Consider the following 24131-nt stretch of genomic DNA (forward strand, 5'->3'; position numbering starts at 1 on the left):
CAAATGGCCCAATCCATGTATCCCTCCAGGAGCTGTTGCTGGTGTCTATCTTATGTTTCTTTCTTCTCTTCTTTTCAGATTGTGAGCCCTTTGGGGACAGGGAGCCATTTAATTGTATTTATTTATTTATTTCTGTGTAAACCGCTTTGGAAACTTTAATTGAAGAGCGGTATATAAATATATGTTGTATCATTATATCTACAACCCTATACGGGAGGCTGTCGGGATTAAACATCTCAAGCAAGCCAGTCAAATCACACACTGCTGGGAAGGGTCCTGGGAAATATATCAGCTGCCTGGCTCTCATGTTAGTCCTGAACGAAAGCAGGTTGATGCAAAAGGCAGACAGTAAAGTCGCAAGAAAATTACACCTGATGCTGGAAAAATTTGGTGTTTGGTTTCCAACCTCTAGGCCAGGGGTTCCCAATCTTGGGTGCCCATAAGATGCTATACTACAACTCCCACCATCCCCAGCCACCCTAAATTTTGGCAAGTGATGCTGGGAGTTGTAGTCCACAATCTGTGGGGATCCAAGTTGCCAACATCTGACCTAGATAAAACAAGATGAGAACGGTATGTCTCAGTCTCAGGGGGAGAAAATGGAGAGGGAAAGAAAAGCATCCGGCACCAAAACAAGAGAGCCAAAAACCTCAAGCTAGCCAGGAAGCCAAAGGGGAGAGCTGACTGGATCTCAATGGTTACAGAAAGTTACCCAACTCTTCTGTACTGGGACAAGGTTTGCTTCCTGCAGGAAGTCTGTCATTAAATTAAATGACAACGCAAGGGGTCACTGCAGAGGCAGAGCACGGATGCAGCAGCCCCAGTGCAGAGTAGTACCTCCCCAGTCGAGGACAAGAGGCAGACCCCTGCTAACTGGGCAAAGAGGCACCTTTCAACGTGGTGATTCTCTGTATTGTGCAGGGGGAGAGTAACTGGCCCTCCCTGCCGCCCTGTTGCCCCCTTTACCAGAAATAACGAGGAATATTCAATGTGTCCGGCGCACAGTGTGAGCAACGTGCACACAATTACGCGCACAGGAACATCAAATACTTCCAGCAAAGGGGGCAATGGGTGGCAGGGAGGTACACTGCCGTCCTGATGGACTCTGAGAAAACTGAGGGGTAAGTGCACCCCCCACCTTTGAATGTGCCAAGTTCGGTGCACATCCCTACAAAGTAGGTGTGGCTAGAACTAAGGAAGAATGTGTTGCTTAAGGTAGGATTTCTAAAACTTTGGTTCCCAGATATTGGACTACAACTCCCATCATCCCCAGCCATTTCCAGATGTGGGTGTTGTAGTCCAGTGGCATCTGAGAATCCCTGGCAAGGCAGCCTGGTGATTTCATGGCAGAAGCTAGATTCAACCAAGGGACTTCCTAGGAGCATAGGAAGCAGCCTTATACCGAGCCTGACCCTGGGCCCATCAAGCTCACTATTGTCTACACTGACTGGCAGCAGCTCTTTGAAGCTTCAGCTGTGCGTCTCTCCCAGCCCTATTATGTGGCAATGTCAGTGATTGAACCAGGGAGCTTTGGCACACAAAGCAGATGCTCTTCCACTGAGCTATGGGCCCCATCCCTTAAGGTGAGTATCTTGCGGGGAGGGGGGATATGAAATATGCGAGCCAGTGCTTGCAGGCACTTGCCCACCCAAATGCAAACCAAGGTGAACCCTGCTTAGCAAAGGGAGAGTTCCTACTTGCCTCCCACAAAACTGATTCTCTCCTCCGCAACTGAACCGGCTCACCACTATTATTATTACATTTATATCCCGCTCTTTCCCCAAGGAGCCCAAAGCGGTGTACTACATAAGTTTCTCTTCACAACCACCCTGTGAAGCAGGTTAGGCTGAGAAGTGACTGACCCAGAGTCGCCCAGCAAGTACCATGGCTGAATGGGGATTTGAACTCGGGTCTCCACGGTCCTGGTCCAGCATTCTAACCACGGCACCACGCTGGCTCTCCACTATGGTGCCCCAACTCTCACAGAGGGCAACTAGAAATATTTCATGAGTGGAGCTCCTCACAGAGAGATGCATGGGCTTCCTTGCCGTTCAGTAAAATACAATCTACTGCAGGGTTTCTTAACCTTGGGCCCCCAGATGTTGTTGGACTACAACTCCCAGAATCCCCTGCCACAGAGGCCTTGTCTGGGGATTCTGGGAGTTGTGGTCCAACAACATCTGGGGTCCCAAGGTTAAGAAACCCTGCTCTACAGGATAGGGCAGGAGGAGGACTTTGCTGAAGAATGAGTCATCTCTACCACATGGTAATCCTACACACACACTTACTTACATAGGAGTAAGCCTCAGAGGCAGGATGCCCCTGAATACCAGTTGTAGGAGAGAAGGCATGCCCTCAACTCCTGCCTTTGGCTCCCGGTGGCATCTAGTGGGCCACTGTGTGAAACAGGATGCTGTTCTTATGTAAGCCCCATTGTACTGTGAGTCTTGCTGAGAAAACAAGCATGGGATGATGCAGAAAGAGGATTTCTCTTTTGCAGCTCACCACACGATAGCTGCTTCTCATAATGGTGTGAACTCACAAATAAGTTGGAGAACATAGGCTCAAAAATAAAAAAGGAAAACAAAAGACATTCTGATGCTTCTCTCAAATGGATCTTCTCTGCGCTTGTTGTGCAGGGATGCTCCAATCAGTCCAACACAGGGAAAGACCCCATGGCCGCATTTACCAGGCAGCGACTCAAGCCTGCATATCTCCTCTGAAAGACTAAGAGCTCTTATTCTTATGCATAGTAGTGCCCATCATGTCAGCCCTGTTGTCTTAATGTGGCTGTGTGGTGCGTTGAAGTAGGGATAGGCAACCTTGGCTGTCCAGCTGTTGCTGAACTGCAACTCCCACCATCTCCAGCCACAACTGTGGCTACAACTGATGGCTATCAAATGATGGGAGCGGTCATTCAGAAGCAGCCAGCCAGCCAAGGTTGCCTGCCCCTGCTTTAAGGGCCCGTTGGGTCAAAGCACAGCCTATACATTTTACAATGAAAATTAAAGGGGGGAATCTCGTGTTGTGCCCACATGAACGTAACATCCAACGGGACCTTCATGTGTCTGTGAAACAGAAGCAGCAGCTTCACACACTCTAAACAGGTAGAACACTGCAAGTGCTACATAAAGGCTGCAGCAATCATGGCTCTATGAGTCCAACGAGGTGTATTCATAGGCAGAGGGATGCCTGTTTGTGTGTGATACTGTTTGTCATTGACCTGTATGTCATTTCTTGCAACAAGCGCAGTGTACCTGTTAGAAAAACCCACATCACACGTAGTGTGGAGCCACTCTTAGAGAGGAGGTGGATATGGGGGGGGGGGGGGGGAGTTAAGTAAAAAAAAGTTAACAGAGTTTTTAAAAGTCAGCTATGCAGGAATTTTATCTTCTCGGAACAGAAAACATGGCTTATGTAACTCGGTTTGAGAGGTGCTGACAATACTCCTGATTTCTGCCCAGAGCCCAGCTGACTACACAGAAGCCCGATCCTTGGGTCAGCTGTATGAGAGCCCTTTCGAATCGAGGCCAGACCTGTTCAACTTTGGGCCCCAGCTGTTTTCAGACAACTCCCATAATCCCCAGCCACAATGGCCAATTGCTGGGGATTATGGGAGTTGTAGGCCAACATCTGCCGGAGGGCCAAAGTTGAGCAGGCCTGATCTAAACTCTTGTCAAGTAACACGGAAAATGCAGCTTTCCTGTGTCCCACTAAGAGTCAGCGATTCTCCATGCAGAGGACAAAAAACACAGCACAGCCAGATAATTACTGGAAAAACTTAAATACCATTTTTAAATAGACACATTTTACAAAGTGCATACATTTCCAACAGCCATTTGTGATCCGACCAGCCAAGACCGGCCTCTTCTTATGTCCACCACTACTACAGAGGTTCTCATCCAGAACTTGGTCATCCCAAATGGCACTGCTCAGAACTACGGCTGCATGTCTGGTGGGTGAGGCGAGGTGGCGAATGCAGCTGGGGATGAGGAGTGCTGTGGCCAAGAGCATCCAAGAACCCGTTACAGGAAATGCTGACTGTGGGACAGGGGGGAGGCACGGCTGCTTTGCCAGGCACCCCATGACACGGCGAGTCAGCCCTGCACTTGGCGTGTCAACCTGGAGTGTGCCTCCCGACTGCCAGCTGGGCACCCTGCCTCCTGGGCCTCTTTGGTTCTCAAAGATGGGTCCCCAGAGGATGTTGAGCTTCAGCAACCATTCTCCTCAGGGGATGATGGGCAGCTCTAACATCTGGTCACCCAAGTTCGAGGACCCTTGCTCTAGTCTGCTAGGAACTCACCTGAAGCAACCCCCGCCTTCCTGAAGCCATTCCTTACCAGTAGCAAAGATGGCCTTGCAGTGCAAACAGATACTCCTTAAAGCTTTCAACCGGCTTCTCTTGCAGCACAGAGTCAATGCGGTGGCCTCCGTTCAGCATTCCCACGTTGATGGGAGGAGGCTCTTCTGTCACTGGCGTGGCTGGGGCCTCAGGTTTTCCCTCTGCATTAAGCAAAATGGGGTGGGGGGGAAGCAACAGAGCTACAAATGGATATGTTGGATAGCAATAGCAGATAGGAATAAGGAGGTCTGGGTTCAAATCTTTGCTCAGCTACCGTGTTCCCTCGAACAGGGATTCCCGGACGTTGTTGACTACAACTCCCAGAATCCCCAAGCAAAAGCCAGTGCACAGGCGTGTAACAATGATCGGGCAAGGGGAGACAGTTGTCTGGGGGCCCCACTGCCTGGAGGGCCCCCCCCGGGGCACCTCAGGTGACTCCCCATTGCCCCCTGCCCAGCCCCAAGGCCCCTCAGCCACTTGCCCTGTTCGCCGTCTCTCCTGCTTGTTCTGCTGGCCGGCAATGGAAGCAGCAGCCCAGCTGCCAAGAGCTGCTTTTCTCCCGCCTCTCAGCTGATCGGCGGGTGGGCGGGGCTTCCAGGGAGGCCTCCGTGTAGGCCGCAGTGAAGCCTGAACTCAAGTAGGGCCCAAGCCAGCCAGGAAGGAGGAGGCAGCCAGAGTGTTCTCTGCAGCAGAAGACCCCTTGCTGCCCTGCTCAACCCAGCCCAGCATTTGCCAGGGAGAGTGTGAACTCCTTTTTGTGCTTACCTTTCCCGCCCCCCCCCCCCATATATAGGGATCTGCTTGCCATAGGGCTTGGATATGGGGGGGGGAGGGAACGAGAAGTCTCTGAATATTTATTTTGAAACAGCTTGGAAAATTTGCTGACTTAAAAAAAACTATCTAAAAAGTCCTATAAGTGGCTTGTTTCATGGCAGAAAATTGCAAAAACTTCTGGAACAGTATTTTATTAATTTTATTTATTCATTCATTCCTTTATAAATGCACTTATGTTCAAGTTGTTTTGCAACCCAGAAGGTCTGAGTGAGAACTGTGAAGCATGTGTGGTGCTTTTATTTTATTTTTCTTGTGTGTGAACTGCTCCCCAATAACTTGCAGGGAATTCAGGGTAAATCTGGCCAACATGGGAATGCAGCACCTCCATTCCAGAGGAGATGTGTCTTAAAGGGCTTTAAAAGCCTCCTGTGAAAAACCTCCTGCAATCAAACTTGACTGAATTTGTTCAGAATTCTGAGAAAACAAACATAGGCTCACCCTGCATGGTTGAAAGTCTCATTTGCTAATCTGCAGCGAGGGGCCCATTTTAATCATTCATCTTTCTAGTGTGTTCTAGGCATTAAAAGTAATACAAATGTATAGTACTCAATGTATATCACTATATATTGTGACGTGTGCGTGTGTGTACTCAGTGAAATGTATTTCCAGGCAGCATACTTATTTTGGAATATCAGACTTAAATCCTTGGGGACCTGGGGTGTGCGGAGGCCCTGGACTTTGAGGGGGGGGGGCGCATTTTAAAATCTTGTCTCTGGGCCCATTCCAACCTTGCTACGCCCCTGCATATATGTACTGAGTATTTTCTTTAAAACCTCGCACTACAATCCCCACTCCCCTAAATCTGGAATGTAAATGTTTTGTGGGGCATTTTTGGTCAGGGCCTAATGGATCATGGGACTGGGAAATTTTGCTAGTGCAGAAATCAGTCTTCCACAGTGGCTTCCTTTTTAATGTTTTTCTGGAACCTCTTTATAGTTATCTTGTAAAATGCAAGTATAAAAGCAGAACAACATGTTCTGTAGTTTTGAGTTACTTTTTAAAGGCTCTCTGTTTTATAAAATGAGGCTGTAATTGGAAGAGAGACACTGACGTGGCTGGAGAGGGGCTTTTAAAAAAGCTTGGACCATCTTCCTACCAAAACCCCACCGCTATTTTTACCTCCAATTAGGAAAATAGATGTTTTCCTTTCAAATGGAAGGGTAGCTTAAGGTTGGGGCAGGGGGCATTTTTGGTAGGGAAAGGGCAAAGCAGCCCCTTCCCGCTATGCCAGGTCCTTCTTCAAAATGCAGCCTGTAATTCAGCATCCCAAATGCATGTGCATGATTTGTTCTAGCAAAGGGACTTGCAATCAGCTGACCTATTGATGTACTTTTCTTAGGATCGCTTATATTGTTTGATCTCCTCACAAATCAAAAAAGCACATCTGAGGAAGAAGATAAAAATGAGGTATGCTTGTGTATGATAAACAGCTAACTTGTCATGGGTCATCCAGTAGGGATGTGCACGGAACTGGCTCCTTTTGAGCCAGTGGTGGTGGTGGTGGGTGTGTGGCTTAAATGACAGGGCAGGGTGTACTTAAACCCCCCACCCCACCAGGCGCAGGCAGAGAGCCAAGGTTGCCTGCCCTGCTCTCATCCAATCAGTGGCTGGTGACGTCCTGACTCATTTACTTGAAATTGAAATTAAGTAGTCCTTTAGAATAACTCCTGAGTAGTACTATTGAGTTACTTAGTCTGGATGTCAACTAATGTCTCCAGGAGTACCCTGGAGTACCACAGTATAGCCTATTTTTTAAAAAAAATACAAAAACACTCCTGTAATTTGCTTTTTTACCCTCCTTCCCCACAGGCACCCCAAACACTAGCAACCAGTCAAGAAGCCTTTGAGTCAGTGAATGACATATTGAAAGACCTGGAGCTTTCTGGATATTGCTCTGTGTTTGAGAGGGAGCAAGTGGACAGATGAGCACTGGTAAACCAGCATGGATATCTGCTCTTGCCTAGAACTTCTGAGCTGCATGCTTTGCACCTATGTGTATTACTTCAGCACTGAGTCGCCTTCATGAAGATGTTTTATTGATAACTGAGGTGGGAGGGCGAGAAATGAGCAAATCCCTTTCAAGAGTGTTTGCTTGGCAACATTTGTGAGAAATACACCTGTGATACGAGTTGGATAGTAGATGCCTAAGAATAAGGAATAGCTTCCTGCTTCTCTCGTATTACGGGTGCGACTGCGATAGTGGTAAACTGCTGTGTGAGTCTTGTTGGTTGTGATGATGCTGGGATATTTTCTGCCTCAGAGTGTCCTGAGGCTGCATTTAAGAAGCCTGGTCCTGTAGAGCTAAGCAGTCCTGTGAAATCTGTGGCATTACTAACCAGCCGTATTCCCTTGTCAAAGGAGAACAGTGAAAGAGAAGCTGTCAAGAGTCCAATGTCCCCTTCCGTTTGAGTCGGTAGTTGACAGAGCGAAGATGCACTGGTGCAACAAGAGAGCATCTTAACAGAACTTCCCAGCTACCTGCACTGGTGCAGTGGCTATTTTTGATGCCCTGACTTTCCTCAAAAAGCCCTCTGTGCCCCCTGAGAATATGTCCCTGAGGGTTGAGCAGCCCTTGAGCATCCAAGGGCTGCTCAACCCTCAGGGACATATTTTCAAGTGCCACCAGGCTTCCTGGCAAAGCGGGGACATCAAAAATGGCCACTCTCCTGCTGCACTGGTGCAGTTATTTGGAAAGTGCAGTAAGCAGGGGGAGAGCAACTGGCCCTATCCATCCCCAGCAAAGCATCCCTCCAGTGGCTGTTGTTGGTGTCTATCTTACGTTGCTTTTTTAGATTGCGAGCCCTTTGGGAACAGGGAGCCATGCTAGGTTGGCTATATATATGTAAACCGCTTTGGGAACGTTTGTTGGAAAGCGGTATATAAATGTTAGTATTTGCCCTAAGTTCTGATAGGTTGTTCCCATGTTGCACTGGTGCATTGCTGCTCTGTATGTCAGTCACTGTTTCTGTAGTAGCAGCTCATATACATGTGTTTGGGATTCTTCTTGTGCAGGCCTTGTGCACTGAAAAGGAACTTAAAGAGATGGGAATTCCTTTGGGACCTAGAATGAAAATCCTGCACTCTTTGAGGAACAAGTGTCGCTATCAGGTATGCTTTTTACTATCAATTTCGCCTTTAATATCATAATTGAATTAGTAAATATATTTCTTTTGTGCCCAACCCGTTCTTTAAATTTGTAATATAAATTATATATGATAATTATATACTCAGTAGAGTATATTGAGTATATCACTCAAGATCTGGATAGTGGTTCCATCATCCATAAATAGTGGGTTCTGCACCTGCGCAGATCAGTTTTAGGTAGAATTTGTTAGCTCCTCGCGATACCGGCAACCACCTGTCGCACGTGACTGTAGTAGCCTCTAGTGGCGGTTGGGCGTCTCTGCAATCAGTTTCTTTCTGACTGCCATTGCATTCAGTACTCGGACATAGTTGCTCATCAAAGATTGTTTGTTTTTTCGTTTATTTGGCTTCTGAACTTTGGAAAGGGACTTTGACTACTCTTTGGACATTCCTTCGGACTTGGCATTATTTCGGATACATTGGCTTGAAACTTGCATACGGACTCGGCTTTCCTCACGGACACTCCTTTCGGATTTGTTTTGATCTCTGATTTCCCCCTCTGACGACGGAACGGACGACTACTCTTTCTAAAATGACCGAGAAATCTGGTAAGACAGATGGCTCAGGGAAGTCTGGGAAAGAGAAAACAACCTTTAAGCAGTGTACCAACTGCCGCGGGAAGATCCCCTCAACGGACGGCCATGCCCTCTGCTTGTTCTGTTTGGGAGAGAGGCACGGCACGAAAGTTTGCTCAGCCTGCGTTACCTGTAGTCAGCAGACTTGGAAGAACCGTGCAGCATGCCTTAGGGTGTATTTACTTGAGGAGTCTCTGACGCCTAAGAAGGCTACAGAGGGTGCTTTGCCAGGTCCTGCTCCAAAGGGCAGTCTAAAGCCCCGACGGAGGCTGGCTCCTCGAAATCGACTGCAAAGGCTTCGGCGTCGCTTGCTTCCACATCGAAGGCTACGGCATCGAAAGCTACAGTGTCAGCCACTTGGGCGTCGGGCGCATCAGCCCCTTTTAAGCGACCGGAGGATCGCCATTCAAGCCACAAGAGGAAACACAAGGGAAAGCTTTCGAAGCAGGAGTCACCGCCTAAGAAGCACAAACAGCTAGAGCCGAGTGCGGAGCACACTCACTCGCCTTCGGGTCTTCAGGATCACGTGATCCTTCGGCGGCGAGCGGCTTCCTTATCTCCGGCTCTGACGCCTCACCAGTCTCCATTGACTCCACAGTCTCGACAGGTTCCACATCGAGACCACTTGGCATCGAGGGAGAATAGGCAGGAGACAGCAGTGCCTTTGACACCGACTTCTCGACATTGACACCACTCGGCGTTGATGCCGGTGTCTACAGGCTTTACTGCTCCAGAGTCGACGGATGCAGTTATTCTTGATACCGAACTTGACATCGTACCGGACATGGACCCCAACATTGTGCACGACGTCGATCTCGGCGTCGTGTCCTACGATGACAGAAATTCAGAGATGATTCGATCCCCTACGTCTGGGGCATCTCCAGTGACCACACCAGGGCAAAGAGAGCTTTCTTCCGGTTGCAGGCTGTCACGTTTGCTTAACTTGCAGGAGAGTACGCCTTCTACCTACACCTTTACTGGATTCAATGAAGGTGACTATAATGCTCTGCTTATTCCCAAGACGCCCTCTCTCTTGACAAAGGCGACACCTGTCATGGGTCTCCTACCCAGGGGTGGCTGGGGAGATTCCATAACAATCTCTCAAGAGGACTACTCCCTTTCTACGAGATGGTTAGAGGAATGGGAGTGTACTCTCCCCGAAAGAACACAAAGAACTGAGACAGCCGTGCAAACTGCCGTGCAGTCTACCAGAACTGAGACAGCCATGCAAACTGCTGTGCAATCTACCATGATTCCTGTGCAGCGGGCGGAAACAGCCATCCAAGCCACTGTACCGAGACCTACTCAGCGTACGGTTTCGCTTCAGACATACTTGCCACTCAGGTTGGGTCTCCCATTGCCAACACAGCGATGAATTTCGTTGCAGACTGATATGCCAGTCAAGTCGACCCAACCGATGCTCTCCGTTCTCCACCAGGCAGCAACACAGAAAACCCGCACTAAGGAACCGGTTAAGGTGAACTCTACAGCTGTAGGCAACTCACCTGTTTCGTCTAGGGAAGACGATGAGGAGGAGGAGGAGGCTCCTTCTCTCCCGGATCCTGATTCGGATGTTGCTGCGGTTCCATCAATTTCTCCTAATGAGGATATGAAAGGTTACCATCAGTATGTGGCAGAAATGGCTCGAATCCTGGATCTAAACCTGAAAGAAAAGACAACTGACTTTGAAGACCCCGTGTATAATATGATGCGGTCCGCCTCAGGCCTCCAGCCTGTTTACCTGCCTATGCTGCCCTGCATTTCAAGAGCTGCTAAGTCGGCATGGGAGGTGCTACAGACTTCAGCACCTACTTCCAAACGATTAGAAGCTTTGTATCGGATACAGGAAGGAGAAAATGCTTACCTGATGCACCATCCCGCTCCAAATTCATTGGTGGTAGATTGTGCAAGAACTACTAAGAGCGGCAAGAGACATACAACACCAGCAGATAAAGAAGGCCGCCAGCTGGATGTGCTTGGCAGGCGAACTTATTCAACCACATGTTTGTCACTCAAGATAGCTAATGATGTAGCATGCCAGGCAAGGTCTACGCATTCCCTCTGGGAGGCATTGTATGATCAGTGTGCTGCATTAGAGCCAGGGGAGTTCATCAAAGGTTCCAGGCGGTTTTTCTAAAATCTACTGCAGCCACCCGCCAGCAATTGGCAAACGCAAAGCACCTGGCTGAACCCGAGTCTCGAACTCTGACCTCATCTATGATTCTAAGAAGGCATGCTTGGCTGCATGCAACGGGTCTGCAACAGGACATGAAGGATCGGATTGAGATACGACCATTTGATGGTGCTGATCTCTTCTCTGACAAGACAGATGACAACATGGAGCAGTGGATGAAATCTTGTATTACAGCTCAGTCTTTCACTAATCCCAAATATACGAGTAAATACAGAGCTTACAATCAGTACAGTCAGTATCAAGCCCCATCAAGGCTCCTATCGTCGTGCTGACAGGAGGGACTTCAGACGACCTTACCAACGTAACGGCAGTAACAGGTGACCCTATTACCCAAGGAATAGGGCAAACCAGGCTTCTCAAAATCAGAGAACACCACAAGCAAAGCAGCAGCTCTGATCGGCCACAGAGCCCACCAACACCAAGCAAAGTACCTCATCCATGCAACGACAAGCACTTCAGTGCCAGGAACACCATCTCCTTGAACACAGCTGGAGTAACCATCAAACTGGCAAGCCATGCCCAAGCATGGCACCATATAACATCGTACCAGTGGGCCTTGTGCATCGTTTCAAGGGTTCTGCGCTGGAGTTCACGGAGTACCCGCCATTCCTGGGGGTGAAATACACTCCGGAAACACCGATAGTGAAGGAGGAGGTGCAGAAGCTCTTATTGAAGGGAGCGATATCACCGGTGAGGTGTGCTTTCAGCCGGACAGGATTTTATTCTCGTTACTTCCAAATCCCCAAGCGTGATGGTACATCAGTACATCGAGGTACAGAAATTCAGAATGACAACGTTGCAAGCCATCCGACCGCTCCTCCATGGGGAGAATTGGATTGCAACGCTCGACTTAAAAGATGCGTACTTCCACATAGGCATTCAGGAGGATCATAGCAAATATCTGCGCTTCACCATGAGGAGCAAGATTTACCAATACAATGTACTACCGTTCGGGCTGGTCACTGCCCCCAGAGTGTTCACAAAATGCGTGACTGTTTTCACTGTCAAAATGCCAAATGGTAGTATCTGTGTTGCACTGGGACCTTTGCAAGATGAACCCTCTGCACAGCCTGATAGGGCAGGCAGTTGTGCCAGCACAGCATTTGAAAAGAAGACTACAGGAAACGTTTTGATTTTTTAAAATATGTATTTATAAACAGGTTTGTAAAGGGCAGACACTTGCAGCTCCCGGGGAAGGTGGAGATGCCAAGCAGGAGAATGTTGTAAAAGCCACAGATGAAGAGACATGTTTCCGGCGTCTGGATGTTGTTGTGGGGCAGGTAACATCCCCCTCCCAAATAACCAAGCGGCCTTCTAACCTTTCCCCCTAATATATGCCAGCCTCTCATTAATAGCACCAGTGATGGAAAGACACTGGCTTGGGTCACACAATAATTTGAAACTGGATTTAAAATGGGTTACTGACATTAGCGTGATTGTTTGAACCTCATGCCAAGGTAGGAATCTATTTCATCTCAGGCTATAAACCGCCTTGGCATTGATTTGTACAATAAACCTAGGTTCAAATGGTTGTGTGAACCAGGCCAGTCTGAGCTACTGTGGATCTGTTCAGAAAATCTTTCCTGGGTCAGTACTTCATTTCCCTAGAGTACCATGTGGGCCAGAAGCTAGTTTTAAAAAAATATTATTTATGCATAGATAATGCCAGATGGCCAGTTAATTTTCATCCCTGTTGATAGCTTTCAGCAGTCTAATGTTAAAGAAGAGCACTTGAAAGAGAGCATGCACCCTGACCACAAGCCAAATCGTGTCTCTCTCAAATTTGGCTTGTCCAAATCGAAGGGATGGATGGGTGAGAACTCTCTGTAGGGTGTTGTTTCCTTTCCTTTCCCTGGTATCTTGTTCTTTTATAGATGGTGATTATAAACATCTGAGCCTTTAAATCTTAAGTTGCTTGAACCTGGCCACTGGCTACAAGGGAGATTGCTTGAGAATCTTCTCTGAGTCTCAAGGCAGAGTTGAATTTGCCTATAAGAAATTGTTGTTTTCTTACTGATTAAAACACACACACACACACACACACACACACACAATATTTTGATCATATTATTTATAGGCTTGGATTAATCTCTTCTTAAACCCCATTCCACTTTTCAAGGATGATGAAAGTTCTCAAGGCAATTGACATAGCAAAAGATATGCAAAAATAATTCCTTGTCCTAAAAGGGATCACAATCTTTTTAATTTTAATTTTGTGTTTTAAAGAATTGTCCATCACAGCATGCCACAGAAGAAAGTTCCACAGGTCAGATGCAACATATATCTGTGCGGGGGATGGGATTCTTCTATTTCATTCTTGCTGTTTGTTAATTTCAGCAGACACACTTCCATTGACCATTTCTTAAGCAAAATCATTTATTTTCACCCTGCCTCCCAGGAGCTCAGGGCAAGGCACTGACCCTGATGCTCCCCTCTCCCTCTCCCCTCAGCCTTAACCACTCCAGGACCCATGCACATGCCAGATCTGCAGCCAACGAACCAGATAGCGTGCACCCACTAAAATAATGTCAAGCAGGAGCCCAAAATATCCTTGACAGTTTAACTCCACCTCCACTGTTTTGTTCTAAACACAGAGTTTGGCTTTTCCGATCCTAGAACTTGGGACTTGGGTAAAATGCGAGAAGACTGGTGAAGTGACTTTGCCTCTCCTCCTGGGTCTTGCTGGGGACTCTAGTTGCAGGCTAGTGTTCACGGGGCCAAGCTGGAGTTGATGGAGTGGCCGCCACATATGTGTTAATACCTGCACCAACTTTGTCATTGTTTTAAACCAGGCCTGCTCAACTTCGGCCCTCCTACAACTCCCTTAATTGCTGGCTATTGCCACTGTGAGCTGTAGTCCCAAAACAGCTGTGGGGCCAAAGTTTAGCAGGCCTATTTTAAACTGCTTTTAATGGTTTTAAATTCTTATGTAAACTGCCTGGAGATGTGTTGTGTGTTGTGTTTTTCTATCTATCTATCTGATTTGTACACTGCCCCAAACTTTTGTCTCTGGGTGGTTAACAATAGCATAAAACCAGTTAAAAACATATATACAAAAAACTTAAAAACAATTTAACAATTTAAAAATAAACTAGAGATTAAAACCTAAAAAATTTAGGAAGCTGAGAAAGCTTGGAGAAAAAGATGGGTTTTCAGGTGTTTTTTGAAAATTGCCAGAGATGGGGGGGATCATATCTCAGCAGGGAGCACATTCCACAATCTCGGGGCAGCGATGGAGAAGGCCCGTCTGTGTAGCCACCGAACGGGTTGGCAGTAACTGGAGACGGACCTCCTCAGATGACCTCAGTGGGCGGTGGGGCTCGTAGTGAAGAAGATGTTCTCATAGATACCCAGGGCATAAGCCATTTAGGGCTTTGTCAGTTATAACTAGCACTTTGTATTTTGTCCGGAAACCTATTGGCAGCCAATAGGTTTAGAAGGATTGGCTTAGCCAATAGATTTTAAAACAGGTGGCTTATAAATCCAATACGTAAAATAAAACTTGAATGGAGGCCGTGTCAAGATGTTGCTGGCCACGCCCACATCAGGGCATGGTCAGCCTCCATCTCCTTCTCACACGTCACCCTTCGCCATCTCCTGGCTGCCAGACCTTCTGGGTGCGCCCAGATTTTATCATGCAGCTCGGCAGTGAGAAAGGAGCCATTCAGCTAGCAAAGCGCAAATGCAAGCCAGGCTGGGCCCTGCTTAGCAAAGGGGACAATTCATGCTTGCTACCCCAAAACAAGCTCTCCTCCCCATACATATCCCCATATGTACTTGGGTCACCCTTTGAGGTCTTGCTCTGCCTTCTCCTGCTGTTGGAGGTGGTGCTGGTGAGCCTGCAAGATCATGCCTTTAGGGTTGTGGCGCCACAACTCTGCAGTACCCTCTCGAGGAAGGCTGAACTGTTGAAAGCAATGGCTGTTTGTAAAAACCCTTCAGAGAAAGTTGCTATGATGCTGCTCCTAGATTTTTTTAATCAAATGACTTTTGGATAAAATTGAGATTCGAAATTGGGATTGAGTGGGTTTCTTCTGTGTACTGCTGTTCTTGCTTGTATATTTTAAACAATAGTTTTATATACAGTTTCAATATTCCCTTATCCGAACTGCTTGGGCCCAGAAGTGTTCTGGATTTTGGACTTTTCCAGATTTTGGAATATTTGCATACTGTAATGAGATATCTTGGGCATGAGATCCAAGTCTAAACACAAAAGGTTACTGCACACTGCATTTTATTTTTCTAGGTTTTATTTTAAAGTATAAAAACAAAGAAGCATTGAATTTACAATAACTATAGGTAGCTGTAAATGTAATGAAAGCTAATTGCAAGAATTTTCCATGCAATAATGTTGCTGGTCATGTTGGACTCAAACATGGCATTTTAGGTGGAGATGAAATTCAGATTGCCTGTGAAAATAATGTTTTGTCGGTGCTGCGGGCGCACCCCATGGTGGTTTCTGGATTTTGGAGCATTTTGGATGTCCGGATTAGGGATAGTCAACCTGTATTGGTTTTTAGCATGTTTCTAAACCACCTTGGAGATCAAAAGATGGATACGAGATGTCATAAATCTCAGCCATTTTTGGAGGGGTGGTATAGAAATCAAATAAATATCGGCAATCATGTGATGCACACCCTCTCTTCCTTTTGCAGTTTGACCCAGTAGCCTACAGGATTGAACCCTTGATTGTTTCGGATGTGGAATTTGAGCCCATGCTGCTTCCACATCACAAGGGCAGGAAGAGGATGCATTTAGGTAGAATGGAGACTGTCTTCCTTCTTCCCCGCCCCCCAACATCAACCATTGGGTTTAAGCATGCTTCAAAAAGCCCTCATCATTTCTGTCTGGTGATGGAATATCAGGGGCAGCTGGTCTTCAGGAAGTGAGCATGAATTGTCCCCTTTGCAAAGCAGGGTGTGCCCTGGCTTGCATTTGGATGGATCACTGTCTGCTTGTAAGGTTAGGGGATGGGGCCATAGCTCAGTGGGAAAGCATTTGCATGATGCAGAAGGTTCCCGGTTGAATCCCGGGCGTCTCCTGGTGGGGCTGGGAGAGACTCCGAGTCCTTCCTGACACCTTGGAGAGCTGTTGCCAGTCAGTGTAGACAATACTGAACTAGATGAACTGATGGTCCGACTCGGTATAAGGCAGGCCTGCTTCCTCTGTTCCACTTGAGTGCAATGAGGCTACTCATCAAGGCAAGCTGCTCGCTCTGGCAGCTTCCTTTGTAACGAACACACGCACACACAGCCCTCTGCTCCTTTTGGGCTATCACTTAATCCAGAAAGTCCCAGTTCCAGCTTAAAAATCTACATGCTGGCTTTTAGGAACATAGAAAGCTGCTGTATACTGAGTCAGACCATTGGCCCCTCTCGCTCAGCATTGTCTACACAGACTGGCAGCGGCCTCTCCAAGGTTGGAGGCAGGAATCTCTCTCAGCCCCATCTTGGAGATGCTGCCAGGGAGGAACCTTCGGCTCTTCCCAGAGCGGCCCCATCCCCTCAGGGCAATATCTGACAGTGCTCATGTGGTCTCCCATTCAAATGCAACCAAGGCAGACCCTGCTTATCTAGGGAGACAAGACCAACTCTCCTCTCTTCATAGTTGGGGGTGTGTAACACTTTCAGCTGGCTGTCGGTGGTTGAGCACTCAGTCTTGTCGAGGCCTCGACTGAGGTGCTTGTCCCATTGAGGATGCAGGTGACACACCCAAGCAGGGCCTTTGGCCTCGAAGTGTTGGGGGCAGCATGGGTCCTGCCTTAATCGAAGTGGCAGATGGGAAGTGACTGCCTGAAAGAGAGAGAGAGAGAGGGAGGAGGAATGAGGGTATCCAGTTCCCAGGTCACACTCTTCGTCCCTGAGGTCTCTGTTCAGTTTTCCCAAAATGGTCCATTTACATCCATCCTCAGCCTCTTAACATCCTTTCAGACATAATGCCTGTCGTCTTACACTCACACATTTCTTTTGCACCCCCCCCCTCTGATCAGTGATTTCCTGTAGCCATCCGTGTGCTCTCCAATTCTTTTCATCGGTGTGCGGAATGAGTTTTGGTCTGGGCGGCAGTATCAAAGCAGTGTGTGCGCAGATGCATTCAGAATGGGGCCTTCCTGAGTGGGATCTCAAATGAACTGAGCAGGCAAAAGAAATGTGTGAGTGCACGCACGCCATAGAGGGAACACTGCCAGCCATCCCATGGATGCAAAACGTTAGGTCTGAACTGGCTCGGGGAAATTGGAGCATTGGAGAAGCGTTGCTGGAAAGCTGGAGGTGCAGAGAAGCATTATGGATGCTGAGAAACAGGAACAGGGCTGAAGGATGTGAGGAGGGGCACTGAGCTGGGTGATGGTAAGTTTGGACCTGGTGCAAGGCAGCTTCTCATGTTAGAGTCAGAAGGTTCCAGGTCCCCTCCCTGGTGGCATCTCCAGATAGGGCTGGGAGAGACTCCTGCCTGCAACCTTGGAGAAGCCGCTGCCAGTCTGGGTAGACGATATTGAGCTAGATGGACCAGCGATCTGACTCTGTAGAAGGCAGCTTCCTATGTTCCTGGGACCATTGGTCAATCTGGCTCAGTACTGTCCACACAGACTGGCAGCGGCTTCTAGGAATGTGCCTGAACAGCAGTTTGAAACGTGGTCCGAGCACCTTTTGGGTGCAGCCTGGGGGATCTAAGAAAGAGGGGAGTCGGTCCTTACTTGCTCTCCCCTGCAGCTTCCTGCCGGGGCGGTGCTCGGCCCAAGTACCCCCACGCGGCTCCAGCGTGGCACATGGCATCCACATGTGCAGGCACCATTTGTGTGGTGAGCATGGTGTTGCTCACCCTGCAGGTGGTGCCTGTGCATGCACAGATGCCAAGTGTGTGCCATGGGGGTACTTGGGCCAAGTGCCACCCCAGCAGAAAGCTGCATGGGGCAGCGGAGAGCAGGTAAAGACCTGCTCTCCTCTCCACACCACTCCCCAAAGGTGCTCGGACTGTGGCTCAGGCACATCCTTAGCTGCTTCTCCATGACTGCAGGCAGGAATCTCTCCCAGCCCCATCTTGGAGACGCTGCCAGGGAGGGAACTTGGAACCTAGATGTCCTTCCCAGAGCATCCCCATCCCCGAAGGGGAGTATCTTACAGTGCTCACATGTAGACCCTGCTTAGCAAAGAGGACAATTCATGCTTGCTTGCTTGCTACCCCCAGACCAGCCCTCCTCAGGTTCTGAAAATGCACTTGTCCGTGGCAAAAAGATGTGCTTCCTGGCACATTCACGTATTTGACTTTCCCAATTCAGAATAGCCTGCGAAAAGGCGCCCCTTTGCAAGGCCGCTCCAATCCTCTCTTTCAGAGCTCAAGGAGGGACTCGCATGCAGAGTCATAACTATCGGGGGGGCAGGGGGGGCACGTGCCCCGGGCGCCATCTTTTCTGGTCACGTGCGGGGGCGCCGCCATGACCAATTTTTTTTAAAAAAATTAAATTTTTTATTAATACAAATGTTTCCTGCTCAGTGCAGCAGCGCTGCAGCAGTCAAAGGAGCGCGTCGGTGCCCCCTTCCCCAGTCAGACAAAATACCAGCAGCTCTGGCCCCAGGAGAGAGAGTCTCGCCCGCCCGCCCCAGAGGAGAGAGAGAGAGACTGGCTCGGCCGCCCCAAATAATTCCTGTTCTCCTGCTGTTAGCACTCTGGCATTAGCCCTGCATGCCCCACAGCAGCCCTGCTGCATAGTTTCTCCCCCGGTGAGCCTCTGCCAGACACGTGAAAAGCTGTTTCCATCTGCACACTTGGACCACTCTAATCTAATGCATTGTCTACCTTCGTTAGGGCTGCACAACTTCAAAATCTCCAGGTCTGTGTGGACTACAACTCCCATGATCCCCAGCCACAGTGATCCGCCGATCACACCCACCTCGAATGGCCTTTGGGACACGCCCACTTGAGAGCCCATTATGGCAGCTGGGACCAACCTTTGTCCTGTGCACGTCCCACCCAGGCAGGCAGTCCCTTCTCGCCAAAGAGGCCCAGGAGGCAGGGTGCCCAGCTGGCAGTCGGGAGGCACACTCCAGGTTGACACGCCAAGTGCAGGGCTGACTCGCCGTGTCATGGGGTGCCTGGCAAAGCAGCCGTGCCTCCCCCCTGTCCCACAGTCAGCATTTCCTGTAACGGGTTCTTGGATGCTCTTGGCCACAGCACTCCTCATCCCCAGCTGCATTCGCCACCTCGCCTCACCCACCAGACCTGCAGCCCTAGTTCTGAGCAGTGCCATTTGGGATGACCAAGTTCTGGATGAGAACCTCCGTAGTAGTGGTGGACATAAGAAGAGGCCGGTCTTGGCTGGTCAGATCACAAATGGCTGTTGGAAATTTATGCACTTTGTAAAATATGTCAAATTAAAAATGGTATTTAAGTTTTTCCAGTAATTATCTGGCTGTGGTGTGTTTTTTGTCCTCTGCATGGAGAATCGCTGACTCTTAGTGGGACACAGGTTGTGAGTCTGCAAGTGAAGTTGAGAAAAAACAGGAAAGCTGCATTTTCCGTGTTACTTGACAAGAGTTTAGATCAGGCCTGCTCAACTTTGGCCCTCCGGCAGATGTTGGCCTACAACTCCCATAATCCCCAGCAATTGGCCATTGTGGCTGGGGATGATGGGAGTTGTCTGAAAACAGCTGGGGCCCAAAGTTGAACAGGTCTGGCCTCGATTCTAAAGGGCTCTCATACAGCTGACCCAAGGATCGGGCTTCTGTGTAGTCAGCTGGGCTCTGGGCAGAAATCAGGAGTCTTGTCAGCACCTCTCAAACCGAGTTACATAAGCCATGTTTTCTGTTCCGATAAGATAAAATTCCTGCATAGCTGACTTTTAAAAACTCTTTACTTAACCCCCCCCCCAATATCCACTTCCTCTCTAAGAGTGGCTCCACGCTACGTGTGATGTGGATTTTTCTAACAGGTACACTGCGCTTGTTGCAAGAAATGACATACAGGTCAATGACAAACAGTATCACACACAAACAGGCATCCCTCTGCCTATGAATACACCTCGTTGGACTCATAGAGCCATGATTGCTGCAGCCTTTATGTAGCACTTGCAGTGTTCCACCTGTTTAGAGTGTGTGAAGCTGCTGCTTCTGTTTCACAGACACATGAAGGTCCCGTTGGATGTTACGTTCATGTGGGCACAACACGAGATTCCCCCCTTTAATTTTCATTGTAAAATGTATAGGCTGTGCTTTGACCAACGGGCCCTTAAAGCAGGGGCAGGCAACCTTGGCTGGCTGGCTGCTTCTGAATGACCGCTCCCATCATTTGATAGCCATCAGTTGTAGCCACAGTTGTGGCTGGAGATGGTGGGAGTTGCAGTTCAGCAACAGCTGGATAGCCAAGGTTGCCTATCCCTACTTCAACGCACCACACAGCCACATTAAGACAACAGGGCTGACATGATGGGCACTACTATGCATAAGAATAAGAGCTCTTAGTCTTTCAGAGGAGATATGCAGGCTTGAGTCGCTGCCTGGTAAATGCGGCCATGGGGTCTTTTGTAGTGCACCACTCAGAAGTTTGTGGAATATAGGCCTGTGTCTGATTTCATTTTATATTCAGAAATGAAATCACACCTGAACTCTGGGTGAACTGCCTGCTCTGCAAAGGGAGAGGCGCATTCCAGCATTGCATTGTGAACTGGATACTTAAGAGAACACAAAGGGCTGGGCCTGTGCTAATCAATATGCTAAAATGTAACTCACTATCAGATCATGTCTGTGCAAGAAATCTATGCTAATCATTGTCAATGATGGCCCTGCTATGCCCAAGGGGGAATTACTCAGTTGCTGTCTATAGAAATTCCACCCTAGGCGAACACCTGCAGATGTAGTCTTTCTACTAACACTTGCTCCCCCTCCCGCTCCCTTCCAAGTGCACAGTGTGCAGAAGATGAGATTCAGATTTCTCTGAACTATCCTGAATCATTAAAAGACATTGTCCAGAAAGTAACAGCTTGTCACCCCTTCTGGGGAACCCAGGAAAAGATGAGATTTGTATAGATCCAAGGAAAAGACACTATCAAGAGTGGGGGCCACTAGACAGAGAGTTTAGCAGTTCTGTGCCTACGGGCAATCCTGCTCACAGAAGCCATCCCAGAGGTTGCTGCTAAGCCGCATGGAAAAAGCAGGAACTCTGCCCATGGACGCTCAGCCGTGCCCTGAGCAGACTGCAGAAGGCTCCTGTCTCCTACCAAAGGCCTGGCTTCTGCAACTGAAAAAAATCTCCGCTCTCAAGTCTCTCATCCTGGTAAATATGCTGCTCCTACAAGCCTGGAATTCCTTCATCCCTTCCCCTTCTCCTGCTCCCTTCCCCTCGTCCCCCTACTAATTCCTGGATCTCCCCCCCAACCATGCCAGCCCTCCGCCTATCTCCCCCCCCCCCGTCTGCCTGTATCTAAATTGTATTAGGCCTTATGAAGATCTAATGCACACACATATGTTAGTTAGGCACATTACACTACACCTTGAATCGGAAACATGTTTTTGATGTGGATTAGGGGATTCTGGGAGTTGTAGTCCAACAACATCTGGGGGCCCAAGGTTAAGAAACCCTGCAGTAGATTGTATTTTACTGAACGGCAAGGAAGCCCATGCATCTCTCTGTGAGGAGCTCCACTCATGAAATATTTCTAGTTGCCCTCTGTGAGAGTTGGGGCACCATAGTGGAGAGCCAGCGTGGTGCAGTGGTTAGAATGCTGGACCAGGACCGTGGGGACCCGAGTTCAAATCCCCATTCAGCCATGGTACTTGCTGGGTGACTCTGGGCCAGTCACTTCTCAGCCTAACCTGCTTCACAGGGTGGTTGTGAAGAGAAACTTATGTAGTACACCGCTTTGGGCTCCTTGGGGAAAGAGCAGGATATAAATGTAATAATAATAGTGGTGAGCCAGTTCAGTTGCGGAGTAGAGAGTCAGTTTTGTGGGAGGCAAGTAGGAACTCTCCCTTTGCTAAGCAGGGTTCACCTTGGTTTGCATTTGGGTGGGCAAGTGCCTGCAAGCACTGGCTCGCATATTTCATATCCCCCCTCCCCGCAAGATACTCACCTTAAGGGATGGGGCCCATAGCTCAGTGGAAGAGCATCTGCTTTGTGTGCCAAAGCTCCCTGGTTCAATCACTGACATTGCCACATAATAGGGCTGGGAGAGACGCACAGCTGAAGCTTCAAAGAGCTGCTGCCAGTCAGTGTAGACAATAGTGAGCTTGATGGGCCCAGGGTCAGGCTCGGTATAAGGCTGCTTCCTATGCTCCTAGGAAGTCCCTTGGTTGAATCTAGCTTCTGCCATGAAATCACCAGGCTGCCTTGCCAGGGATTCTCAGATGCCACTGGACTACAACACCCACATCTGGAAATGGCTGGGGATGATGGGAGTTGTAGTCCAATATCTGGGAACCCAAGTTTTAGAAACGCTACCTTAAGCAACACATTCTTCCTTGGTTCTAGCCACACCTACTTTGTAGGGATGTGCACGGAACTGGGCCCATTCGAAGGTGTGTATGTGTGTGGGGGGTGCACTTACTCCTCCCTGCCGGTGCTCAGTTTTCTCAGAGTCCATCAGGACGGCAGTGTACCTCCCTGCCACCCATTGCCCCCTTTACTGGAAGTATTTGATGTCCCTGTGCGCGTTAACTGTGTGCACGTTGCTCACATTGTGCGCCTGATGCATTGAATATTCCTCGTTATTTCTGGTAAAGGGGGCAACAGGGCGGCAGGGAGGGGTAGGGAGACTGATCACCCTGGAGCGAATCTCTCTCTGTGGTCGCGAAGAGTCGACATCAACTTGGCAGCACTTAACCAATCAATCCTAAATGTGCTTCACCAATACATACTTAGTATTGAGTGCTACAAGAATCTCCATGTCTTTTCTCTAAATAGCTGCAACAACTAAACTCTGCAAACTACTCTGTAACTGGAGTGGGTGCCTTCCTTAGTGCTCTGCTGCTTACTGCTGGGGGCAAAAATTACAGCCCCCAACAGTTTGATCTTCTCTTGGGGCCCTCACACTTGGTTGGGCTGTGTGACCTGTGTGCTTGAGGGGATAACCAGGGCGAGGGGCTGATGTCTTCTCCAATGAGTTGCCTCTAACCTCAGCAGCATTTTCCACTGAGGGGATTTCTCCTTTTTCTTCAGCTTCCGACCTATTGGAGAAGGGTGAGGGGAGGCAAGAAGTCCCAAAGTGGCAGTATGGTTTGGCGCCTTCACTTGGAGCCTTTGTCTTCACTGGGGGGACAAACTTGCTAGAGGTCCCTCCGAAGGCACTTCATTCAAAGCCTTGAAGATCAGCAGGTGACAAGAGGCCATCTCCTTTGCTTTCACCCAAGCTCCAACTAGCTCGTTCAAGAAAGCTCAGATGCTCATTGCAACTCACTCCTTTTCAAAAAAACCTTTTCTTTATTTCAAATCATTAATACAACACAAATGCATAATATAAGTGAATTAATTATATTATGCTAACTTGGCAAAGGGGCATCTTTTAATGTGGTGATTCTCTTTTATTTAGCCGGGGGGAGAGTAACTGGCCCTATCCACCCCCAGCACAGCATTCCTCCAGTGACTGTTGCTGGTGTTATGTTTGTGTTATGTTGCTGGTGTTATGCTTATGTTTCTTTTTCGATTGTGAGCCCTTTGGGGACAGGGATCCATCTTATTTATTATTTCTCTGTGTAAACTGCCCTGAGCCATTTTTGGAAGGGCGGTATAGAAATCAAAATAAAATAAAATAAAATAAAGCAACCAAACACTCATGTAAGTCTCCTCCAACACGGTTCATATCTGGAATAATATATTACATAATATATGCTAATCTATGCAAACCAGTGGAGAAGAGGGAGGGGAACTAAGAATACTGTAGACCAACATCCAACTCTGGTCCAACCCTGGTCTGAGTGGCAGCCAGTGGTCTGCTCCCTCTCTTCCCACGATGACATCATATTTCATCATCTGCCAACAACCTGAAAGGTTACCATAGGAACAGCAGTAAACCATTTTGCATCATCGGCACCCAAGGCTTCATTTCTTAACGGAA

General features: G+C 48.5%; 1 protein-coding gene and 1 long non-coding RNA gene across 3 annotated transcripts; one reads left to right on the forward strand and one right to left on the reverse strand.

Annotated features, from left to right (window-relative positions):
- Positions 1–3768: 3768 nt before the first annotated feature.
- LOC128333612 (uncharacterized) lies at positions 3769–4505 on the reverse strand. The gene is made up of 2 exons (XR_008310996.1): positions 4304–4505; positions 3769–3998 (listed from the first exon to the last, which is right to left on the reverse strand). It is a non-coding gene; the product is annotated as an uncharacterized LOC128333612 (long non-coding RNA).
- Positions 4506–4911: 406 nt separating this feature from the next.
- Positions 4912–19488, forward strand: LOC128333610 (phospholipase DDHD2-like). 2 transcript variants are annotated; one of them, XM_053269239.1, is made up of 6 exons: positions 4912–6583; positions 6986–7224; positions 8189–8284; positions 12250–12369; positions 15745–15847; positions 18893–19488. In XM_053269239.1, the coding sequence occupies exons 2-6, from the start codon at positions 7168–7170 to the stop codon at positions 19006–19008; spliced, it is 492 nt and encodes a 163-aa protein (XP_053125214.1). In that variant the 5' UTR covers positions 4912–6583; positions 6986–7167; the 3' UTR covers positions 19009–19488. The 2 variants fall into 2 exon arrangements, 1 of the variants encoding a protein (XP_053125214.1); XR_008310993.1 differs by having other exon boundaries at positions 4915–6583; positions 6986–7108.
- The last annotated feature ends 4643 nt before the right edge of the window (positions 19489–24131 follow it).

The sequence above is a fragment of the Hemicordylus capensis genome, chromosome 8, assembly GCF_027244095.1.
Source record: "Hemicordylus capensis ecotype Gifberg chromosome 8, rHemCap1.1.pri, whole genome shotgun sequence".
Taxonomy (NCBI): Eukaryota; Metazoa; Chordata; class Lepidosauria; order Squamata; family Cordylidae; genus Hemicordylus; species Hemicordylus capensis.

Coding starts and splice junctions, on each gene's coding strand:
- LOC128333610 (XM_053269239.1), top strand. CDS start 7,168: ATGTGTATTACTTCAGCACTGAGTCGCCTTCATGAAGATGTTTTATTG. Junction 12,370..15,744: donor TGGATGTTGTTGTGGGGCAG/GTAACATCCCCC, acceptor TTCCTTTTGCAG/TTTGACCCAGTAGCCTACAG. Junction 15,848..18,892: donor CAGGAAGAGGATGCATTTAG/GTAGAATGGAGA, acceptor TACCTTCGTTAG/GGCTGCACAACTTCAAAATC.